The 11,037-nt window shown below is 39.1% G+C and overlaps 1 protein-coding gene across 2 annotated transcripts; it reads right to left on the minus strand.

The window, feature by feature from the left end:
- Nucleotides 1-1,668: 1,668 nt before the first annotated feature.
- Nucleotides 1,669-7,443, minus strand: plaub (plasminogen activator, urokinase b). 2 transcript variants are annotated; one of them, XM_038734923.1, is made up of 9 exons: nt 7,283-7,443; nt 7,124-7,202; nt 6,705-6,855; nt 5,839-5,936; nt 5,502-5,700; nt 5,263-5,414; nt 5,032-5,172; nt 3,837-3,985; nt 1,669-3,745 (listed from the first exon to the last, which is right to left on the minus strand). In XM_038734923.1, exons 1-9 carry the CDS (start codon nt 7,346-7,348, stop codon nt 3,551-3,553), a joined length of 1,230 nt encoding a protein of 409 aa, XP_038590851.1. In that variant the 5' UTR covers nt 7,349-7,443; the 3' UTR covers nt 1,669-3,550. The 2 variants fall into 2 exon arrangements, with proteins under 2 accessions (XP_038590851.1, XP_038590850.1); XM_038734922.1 differs by having other exon boundaries at nt 5,839-6,020.
- Nucleotides 7,444-11,037: the final 3,594 nt, after the last annotated feature.

Consider the following 11,037-nt stretch of genomic DNA (forward strand, 5'->3'; position numbering starts at 1 on the left):
GCTTTTAAAAACCTGAACCCACTGTTGTCACTTAATTAAGAGCTAGAGATGTTTCTTTGTGAGCTATTTGACTTTGATCATCTTGTTCTGATGTACTAGAAACCAGTGGTGGAATGTAACTAGGTACATTTACTAAAATAATGCATTTTGATGTAATTGAGAATTTCCACTTCACGCTACTTTATTCTACTGCAATACATTTCAGGGGGAAATATTGATTTTTTTTTTTTTACATACAAAAAACACAGGATATGCTTATATGATATGATGAAGTACTATACTATCTACCCAGAAGTATACAAAGTACCTACAATTATGTCCACATGGACAAACTAAAGCTTTAAAATGTTCTAAAATGTATTCATTAGTGATAAAAAAACAAATTATGTAATACTCTATAATATTATAACAGCCATTCTTTATAATGAGTAATTTTACTGTTGATACTTTAAGTACATTTTTCTGATAATACTTCTGTACTTTTACTAAAATAACACTGTGAATTCAGGACTTCAACTTAGACAATGGTATCTGAGTACTTCTTCCACCGTTGCTAGAAACTGAATCAATTGTCTTTTCCCCTGATGCTTTAGATTTGACCACAAGAAGGGCCTGAAATGGTAAAAATCAATAAACAGGCAGGTGACACAGGTGATGGCTCGATTACTGGATGATCTGATGATTATTGTATGCTTTGTACATGTCAACTGAAAATACATAAAGTGGATTTTTAGACATTACTTTTGTTTGTCCCTGATGGAGCTGAATACCTGAATAAAGAAGAAGTCAATACAAAGAAAAGAATAAGTCCTTCAAGCTGATTCAAAAGGAGGCAAATGATGGAAGAAGTATACAGAGCTTTTACTTAAGTAGCAATACCACAAATACTACCTTTCTGTTTCCTGTCAGTGTTTCACTTTTACATTTGATGTTTCTGGATTGATATTACTGCTGAATTAAAGCATTTTACTGATTTAGGTGTTGAAGGTTAAGCTCATTTTAACTACTTTATATCCTAAAGCAATACACCACATTCAATAAGATCATCACATGTTTTTAGAGTCGCTGTCCTGAGACATCTCTAAAGCGTAAACTTTTCATGAGCTCAGAGAAACAGCCCGTTTTCAGCTTTGTCATTATGCATTTTCCAGCTGGTCTAAGAGAGGTTTAAATAGATTATTTAGCTTAAGAAGTAGGCCCATAAAGGAACTCTTTATCAGAAACATGCACAATAGGACGTAATGAACCAGTAAAAATCAGATAAAAGTTAGGCAGTTATACTTCAAGAAGATATAAAACAACATAAAAAGACACATTCCACCACTGCAGGTCACATATATGTTTTTGTTCTCCACAATCATCCTTTTGATACATCCTTAATCGCAGAGTGAAAATACCTCAGTTGGTTGGTTGAAAAAGAATTTGTCCAAGGCAACTCGACCAAACTCTGAATCTATCTGATGGCCTTTGGTAATAATTAAATTCCACACAGACGCCAACAAAAGAGCACAGTTTCTGCTTAAAAAGCATAAAGAGAGAGAGAGAGAGAGATGGCATCTTTTTATGAATCAGTGCAACATTTAATTATTAGTCTGCCTGTGTCTGTCAGTGCTATTAGGGTTATTTTGGAACTTTTACAACATCATAAAAGCAACAATTCAGGCTATAAAACATTGTAATGGAGCTTTATTAGGCAGCCAATAGTAGGAGAAAGATAGTTAAAAGCTATAACAGTCAGTTTTTGATTTATTTATTTGTAACAATTTAAGTGTGTAAAACACCTTTTTCAATGTGGTCTTTGGTGTAAAACAGCATAGGCCTATATAAAACATAAGAAATAGTATGAAGTAGGTATACATACGTTTACTACAAACTACTGTGTGAAAGTTTAGTTGCGATTACCACATATTCATGGAAGTGCAATACTCCAAAAAAATAGAAAAACAGTTTCTTTTCTTAATAGACAACAATATGAACAAAAAAGAAATCTCTGCTAAAAACTTTGTAAAGAAAAAACAAAAACATACAAACAAACAAACAATATATATTAAAAATAATATACCAGTAGTACCAAATACAAAAAAGTATGAAATAACGTGACACAGCAGAGACAAAGATACATTTGAAATTGAAAAATAGGTTAAATGAACAGCGCTTTTGCAAGTTTTAGCTAATTAACTACAAATCATGTACATTTTGAATTATTTCTGACCACATTTAAAAACAAGTTGTACAGTCAGATCGTTTGGATGTATTTGTTACCATTCACAAAAAACTATGCAGACTTGATGTGATAGATTACATCTGGTCCAAAAAAACAAACACAGCATGCATGTTTACAAAATGGTTAACTGTGAGACTTCTTTACCCTGTCACCGACTCTCAGCCCCAAGCCCACTGGTTCCTACTGAGGATCTCTAAAACAACCCTCACAAATATATAGTTTAATTTTCGGCTCAGTAATTTCCTAAAACAGCTAGTCCCTGTGCTATTTATTAAACATTTCTCATACTAGAGGAAACAGTACATTTGTTAGGGACTATTTTCAGCGGTGGATGAATCCACATGTTGTGCTTTAGTGAGTGTTTGGGGCAGCAGGATCTGGGACTGAGTCTAAATAAACTACAGTGTGTGTGTGTGTTAAAGGTGATGAAGGAACATGGTCCCCAGTGCAACAGTGATGTGTTTTTAGCCACGTTAGCAAATTGGCTATAGAGAAGGCAATGTTGACCCACCACTCTGGTCACATGACGATGTGTCATAATAACTTTTGTGATCTCCTCACTTCAATGCGTCATAACTGACGCTTTCAGACAGCGTGACAAAGCATAATTATTTTACGCTAAAGGCACCCTTGAGCGTCCATGAGAAACGCCACCATTTCACCCAGCAGCACAAAGGAGGCTAACCCTACCTGCTAGCTAGTGCACAGCTGTAGGGTTAGCCGGTCGACGTGCATAAAGTCAGTGACTTTGGTTTAGGTACTAACATTTCTGATGGTTGTGGTTAGGGTAGGGGGCTTCGGGGTTCTGTCAACACCTTTAACACAAACGTAGCTAGCTAGCTAGCTAGTACTTCCGGTCTGTACAAAACGCCCCAGAGAGTCTCATAGAGACGAAGCTGAAGGGTACCTTTGGCGTCAAATAACTACGTTTTGTCACTTCTTCTGAAAGCGTTGGTATTGGACGCCCTGAGATGAGAATGGTCACAGCAGGTTGACATTCTCGGTTCGAAGTAAAATGTCTAATTTATCCAATACTTTGAGCAAATGCCTGCAAAAATAATGACTTTTGCATCAGGCTCTGCTGTATTTTACGTCCTTTTTGTTTAGTGCTTATTAGCACTTTTTAGCATGCTAACACGCTGATCAGCATATCCCTGTGAATCACGTTAGCGTACTGACAATATCAACTACATCAACAGCCTGACTATACAGCCTGATACACAAAACGACGTGTTAGTAGGATACATTCATTGTTGTTTTGTGACTTTTTATTAAGAAAAAAATAGAAAATGGTAACGAGCAGCACCAACAGTTCATGTCCTCAGGTCACTTCTGAGGGAACATGGAGCCATCGGTGACGGATGACAGCCCTGTCTTCTCTTCTATCCATCCATTGTAATTGGTCACTCGGGTGTAAACGCCGGGCCGAAACTCCTTTGCGCAGCCATCGCCCCAGCTGATCACTCCAAACTGGAAGAGCCTGTTGTCGACCTCGCACACCAGAGGCCCTCCCGAGTCTCCCTGTGGGAAAGAGCCGAGCAGACATTAAATGAAATCAACAAACCGATCCCTGCAAGCAAATCCTGATCGAGTTTGAACTTGTCCTGAATACCTCACAGGCATCCTGGCTCCAATCAGGACGACCTGCACAAAACATGTTGTCGGTGATCATGTTCCCATAATAGTCCTCATGTCGACACACATCGTCAGCCAGAAGGTTCACCTCAGCCTCTCTGAGGTACTGAGACTTATACCACAAACCTGAAAGAAGAAAAGCTGTTAAAACCAGAAAAATACTGTACAGCTTGTTATGGTTTGTAAAATCTGATTGTTCCAGTTAACTGTAGATTCAGATTTGACTTTCATTATTAAGTTCTTCTCGGCCTTTGGGAACTACTGTATGTAAATAATTAATTTAAGCTTAAAGGGTCCAAATACTATCTTTTTGGAGCTTTCATCCGCATCTCATGGTCTTCACCAGGCTCAGGTGTCATATGGGAGAGAAATCATATTTGGCTTCAGATGTGAATGACTGCCATGATCTTTGTTCAGCAAATAGAGCTGAAGAAGACGGTGATGTGAGGCTGAAAGCTCGGAGAAGCTTGTAAGTGGATCTTTGATGGTAGATTTTCTTTAGAACACATAAGATAAGATTAATGAAATGTCATGTTTTAAACAGCTTTGTTCCAACATCCTTTAATTGCTTCGCGTTTGAGCTTTATTCTTCCTTTCCTTCCTGTTTTCCCTCATCTTTCTCCCTTTCTTTTCACCCTTCCTTCTTTCAGTACCTCTTTTCTCCCATCCTTCTTTTATCTGTCATGTTAAATTTCCTTTCTCATTCTGTCCTTCCTTTTCTTAATTTATAAATTTTAGCTTTTCTGTCTTGTTTCCATCTTTCTTCTCTTTTCTTTTCACTCATTTTATTTATTCCCTTCTCTCTTTATCAGCAAATCAATTAAAGTGCGAATACACCTTTTTCCTACTTGTGATATTTTTGATATTTGTTTATCTGTTTTAGTAAAACTTCAACTGCAGGATTTACTTTATATTGTCTAAAGTATTTGGACATGCCGGTCCACCTTCATACATGAACACCCCTGCACATATACAGTACTTTAATGTACTTTGGGTTCCTTAGTTCCCTTTTCATGGAAACAAGAAGACATATTTTAGACAAAATTGTGCTTCCAACTTGGTATAATGACATGAAGCCTGTTATAAATCACATGTGGTTGTAATGGTTGGGTGTCCACCTACTTTTTGCCAAATATCAGCTTAGACAAAAGGATTGAGAGGACTTTACTCACCGTGTTTCTCCTTTCCATATCCAGCGATCTCACATGTGACACCAGGCAGGAGGCTCTGCTGAGGCGGCGGCAGGCAGACAGTCTTCACAGAGCTGCTCTCCTCTGCACACTTCCCGTGTTTGGCCCTCAGCTTCAGCAGGGCTGCAAAACAAAACAATTATTAAGGAATTACTGCTTTGATTAGGCTACATTACATCCCCAGTACTGAAGCACCTAAAGACATGTTCATACCTATGTCATTGTTGAAGTTCCCCTCACTGTTGTCATACCCTGCATGGATGATGACTTCTTCCACCCTGAATGTTTGCTCCACAGCTGGGTCGCTCTCATTCAGAGCATTTTTCCCCAGGGTGACGGAGAAGCGGTGCTGTTGGGTGCGGGAGCTGAAACACAAAGTCACAAGAAAAGTCCAATCAACCTGCTTTTCCTCCGCATCTGCTGTGTCTACAGTAAGTGATCTCACTTCCTACCCTTCAGGGAAGCAGTGGGCAGCTGTGAGGACCCAGCAGGCTGAGATCAGACTCCCCCCGCAGCGGAAAACCTTCTCCTTGGATTTGCTGCGCCAAAATATGGCAGCAACCCACGGGTGGGATTCCACAGTGGCAACTGTTCCACCCACAATCTTCATCTGCTTTCTTCTGGTGCGCTGGCCACATGTCAGCTCTGCAGCTGGGGGATGACAACAAGTACAAAACAATCGAGGGGAAAAAAATATGAAAAGTGGCACAGGCGAAGCGTTTTAACGTGGATTAGGGGGGACTCTGGTTTCGATTTTAAAGGAAGACTGTAAAAGGAGAATGAACTTACATGAATTAAATCTACAACGTGGAATACGACAATACTCCCACACCAGCCGCCGGTTTTTCTGAACATAGCACCACGGACGCCGTCTGTTGTGAAGGTCTCTGTGGGGAAAACCCATTAGCAGACTGTAGCTATAATTTCTTTTGGAAAAAGGCACGAAATCCCTCCGTCTGTCGTCAAGGTTTCTGTGGGAAAAACGCATCAAATCCATCAAAGTTTACAAAGTGATGGGTAGATTTAAAGGCCTTGCATTGTTTGGCATTTACTAATGAATATAATGTTATGGAGAAATACTAAATATATGAAACCACATTTTCAGAGGCAGTACTGTGCAAAGGTTTTAGACAGGGGTGATAAAATGCTGTAAATTCATAAAAAAAACCAAACATAAATTCCATAATTGGCTGAAACACAATAACTTACAGAAACAACTGTATAGGAGAAATATAAGTGGCTGAAGAACAGCCAAACTCAGCTGTCTCATCTTCCTGTAAATTATTCTGCGTGTAATGTCAAGTCAAATTCCTTGTGTTCACACACTTGGCCAGTAAAGCTTATTCTGATTCTTCTTGTCTGATGCTAAAATGTTTTGCTTTGCATCTTTGTTTTTACTGATTTTGTTGAACTGGTAAGCTAGTATACACTGGCAATAAAGTTGAATCTAATCACATTCATCTGAGACACTTTTTTGTCCAAAGTGACATGCAAGTTTCCCCCACATTCACCACAAACTTCACGCTATGTTACCTGAGCTACAGCCGCCCACACAGTTATTGTTTCATTTCAAATCCATTGAAGTAAAAAGCCACAGCATAACTGTCTGAATATTTTCAGGCTGTATTTAAAGATTTGGAGTTATGGCAGCCTACCTGCAGAAGTTGTGCCTTCCTGCATTGACATTTGAAGACAAGAGCAGCTTCCTGGTGACTAAATCCCAGTCCTCACATGTTCGTCCACTCTCTGATTTAGACACTTTGCCTCTGTACAGTCCAACACTATTGTAGCAGTCACCACGTTTTCCTAAAGGAACAGCAGCATATTTTGATTAAAAATGTGATAAAGATAAATCCAATATGGTTTGCAGTTAAACCTGTTACTTATTTCACAGTTGTGCCCATTAAAACCATCAGCACAAAAACAAAACATGTGTGTACCAGCAGTAAATGATGTGACAGAGGTGCCTCCATTAAGGCGGAACACACCTGTTTACCACATGAAATGACAGATGTCATGCTCATTACAGCCTGATGTTAATGCACTGTGTCAGAGAGCCTTCAGAGTTTCTCACCTGAACTTTCCGAAGAGGACGAAGAGGAGGAGGAAGAGAGAACAGAAAGTGTCAGCCGTCGTCTTTCTCTCAGTGAGCCCTAAAAGCACAAAACGTCTGAGAAATTCTCATGAAAATAAATACAACATTTCAGCACAAGTAAGATAAAAATGTCCTTACTGCTTCAGGTGCTGCCAGGGCTGCCAGAGCGCAGATCAAAACACCAAAGCTTTTCATCGTTATCATGTCGACTCTCTGCACAGGTTGAGATCCAAACAGCGTGCAGGGTGCTTGCAGAGAGGTGTTTGAGAACCTCCTCAGGGTTTGTCCTGTTTTGTTTGCTGCGTGCAGCGAGGAGGGGGAGTGGTGATGGGCTGAGGAGCTCGTCGACAGGCTGGCCCTCTTGATTTGGCGTGAGGAAATAGCTGTTTGCGAGGTGAGTGGATGAGTAAGCCTTGTTAATCCACGTTATTAAATTCCCAGCTATAACTGTAACTGTGGTGTCAGATGGACATGCAGCTGTTTATATGGTGAATTTAACAGAATCTGGATCAAAATGAATCCTGATGAAGAATAAAACAATACAGTTAATGACTGTCTGGACATCTTTAACCTGCAGTATGTTTGTTCCACACCCTGAGACACCTCAGAAAGTCTCACCAGCAGCACCACAATTCATCAGTTGTGTAACTGATACTACATGACCACATGAAGAAGAAATGGTTTCAGTCCTTAATGGGTGTGCCTTTGACGGCATATCACGAGGTCTCTGTAATATGTTTTTGTAGGATTGTTTGAAACTGTGGACTTGGCATTGGCATTTGGAAATGAAAACACGTTTGTGATTGAGAGGAAAAGCAGACCCCGTGCTGTGGGAAATCTGAATTTGGCTAATGAAGATGAAGCATTTGATGTTCTAATTGTATGTGAATATTATGTTTTATATCTAATACCTACAGTCTTAACAGTTACTAACAGAGTTGTTTGAGTGCATCCAAGAAAGCCTGAGACAGTTTGTTTATTGTATCACTGTGACAATACTGACGTAACAGAGTTGGGAAATGGGAAGAGCATATTTGGGCGCCAGATGTCCCATTGATTTTCCCCTTAGATTTTTTTACATGACTCACAGCTGGAGCTCTTCAACAGCTCGGATTATCCTGAAACTCTCCAGGTTAAATCGTGGAAAAACGTGTTCCTTTGATAAAAACTTGCTCTGTTTTTGTTGGCCCAGCTCAAGCTGTTATTGAGCGTGAGTGAAGGTGTTTGGATAGCTGAGCCATTCATGCCACTGTAGTTTAGTCTGATCAGATGTAGATGTAAGATGTCAGACAATAGCATTAACTAGTAACTATATGAAAGACTGGTAGATAAGCAGGGATGATGGCTGTACTGCTGAGCGGTCCATGGCAACTCAGATGAAGTTGTGGGGCCAGCCACTCAAAGCAGGTGGATGTATTTAGGGTCCCCGTGGCCACTAGAGGGCCCCCAAGAGCTTGAATGCTTAAAATGTTTTTTGTTTTGTGTGTGTGTGTGTGTGTGTGTGTGTGTGTGTTAGAGTTTGTCAATTTTAATAATTCAAGAACCAACATTATGTTAAGGAGCTGGCTATCCAATACTACTGGTCTAATCAATGCTACATCTGTCAGAGCTGGTGTTCATGTGCACTGTTACACATTACGTTACAGTCCTCTCCTCTGCATCAATGGAAAAGCAGCATATATAAATGTATATAAATATATATATTTTAGTCTTGAGCCATTTTTGTTATCTTGTTACAGGGTCCTCTGTTCATTTTATGCCATTATATGAGTAGGCTATGTGTTTAATATTGTCTTTGCTTCACATTTGCATTTTTCTTTTATATAAGGAGGAAACTTCACTGGGGGATGTACTGTTATTGTAGTTACTTGATTTTGTAGTTATCAATTGTTCTGCACGTTGCACGGTTCAGATTTTTTAAACCAAAAGCAATTAAAGTGACTAACGTGTTGAGAGTCAATGCATTATTTATTTTGTTACTTTTCAGTACACTGCGTTTAGTAGGCTATGCCACTAAGCACCAGTGTTGGGAGTAACGCTTTACAAAAGTTACGCAATAACAGATTTAGATACTTTTTTTTTTGCAAACTACAGGGGAGCTCGGCTCCTCTTAACAAGACGGTAGCTCCAATGATGGATCATGTGTAAATATACTTCGATAGGCTATGTGTTTGTGCTTTAAGGAATTGCTTTCATGATCAGAGAGGCTGCAGTCAGCTCATCCTGACCGATCCTGTCGGAGTGTCGGGAGATTCAAATTATTAACGACGTTATGCTGCTGTACCTCGTGCGTAAATGCGCACAGGATCTTTCTTAATGGGGAGACGATTCATCCCCGGCTATTAACCAGAAGGTTATGACAAATACCCACCCGATCCGCAGAAATAACTGCACATCACTACATCTTACTATAAGAACAATGCGTCCATTAAACAGCAGTGAAAGTAACTCAAAATGCAAAAGTAGCGTAAAGCATTACACTTCAGAGACAGTAATATTAAACATGCGGGGCTGACATTTATGTGATGTAAACAACACAGCCACAACTACAACCGTTCTCACTCCCTCACTCCTCACATATGGACGCACGATCAAGACCCATCAGGTTGAAACTCACTGGATCCCTTTAGTGTCATAGCTCAACATAGTGGGGGAAGCGCTGTAGCGTCAGTTTTTGAAGGTAGGTATGCGGTATTTAACAGAAAACACTGAGTAAGGTGGTGGATGGAGGGCCAGAACCCCAACTTGAAGACCAGAGTTCGTGTCCCCTGTGAAACAAACAGTCAACATTAAGCTCCGTGTCCAAACAATTCATCTGACGATAACAGTTACGTTCAATAGTGCGCACGGTAGAGTATGCAGAAACAAAAACAATGACAGTTGAAGATCACAGTGCAATTTAATTTCACATAATACATTTGAACTTAAATTTTAACCAAACAAAATGATAATCAATGACATCAATCTGAAGTGTACAGGAAGTAAAGGGTCTGATGAATTCACTGGATGTTATTGATGCTCTATGAACATCAGAGCTTATTTCTCCTGACTGTACCTGAAGTATCATGATGGTTTCCATCCACTGTCCTCATTTGGAAGAATCTGAAAATTAACTACATATGATGATGATGATGATGATGATGATGAGGATGGGATGAAGATCTGACTGTTTCACTCTTCATACATGAATCTGAATCAATGTTGGATATGTGCACGAGGGCCGTTTTATCCAATGAACAAAGTGAATGAAAGTAAATATGTACATTAGGATCCCGGAAGTCTTCAAGTTTGGATCCTGCTTGGCTGATGCAACCTTTAAGGGCCGTCGGAAATATTAAACCTCTTAAGGAAAGATAGAAACATGATGAAGACAGTTTTTGTTTATAGTATGTAACTTTATTAACATAATTTAAAGTTAAAATTTTCCATTATTCTCTAGGCCCTATGTTTGTTTGTTTTTTAACGTTTCTTTTTTTTTTTTCTCTCTTTCTTTTGCTTTGGGGTATTACATTTAATTAAATTATCTGTCATTCATTGACTCAGTTCAAATTGATTGTATTTAATTGTGGAGCTGGATTGCTTTAATTTAATTTTTCCTCATGGAAAGCCATTTGTAATAGAATCATTAATAATTATTACCATTATTTCGATGTTTCTGTTGAAAGGCAAACTGCATGTGTGTTTTTATGTTCTTTTGGTGTTTTGTTTTTACGTTTCTTGTGGTGGTTGCTGTCAATATCATGTGCTTTGTTTGTTGTTGTTGTTTGAAGTGTTGGCTGATAGGCTACATATTAAAATTAAAACAAAAACATATAAACATTACACTTGGCCTACACTTTTCTCGTCTTTGTTTCACCGCTGCAGCACAAAACATCACCATATTGTTATTTTCA

Source organism: Micropterus salmoides, unplaced genomic scaffold, assembly GCF_014851395.1.
Source record: "Micropterus salmoides isolate LMB-PRFRI ecotype aquatic unplaced genomic scaffold, ASM1485139v1 Ms_hic_scaffold_21, whole genome shotgun sequence".
NCBI lineage: Eukaryota > Metazoa > Chordata > Actinopteri > Centrarchiformes > Centrarchidae > Micropterus > Micropterus salmoides.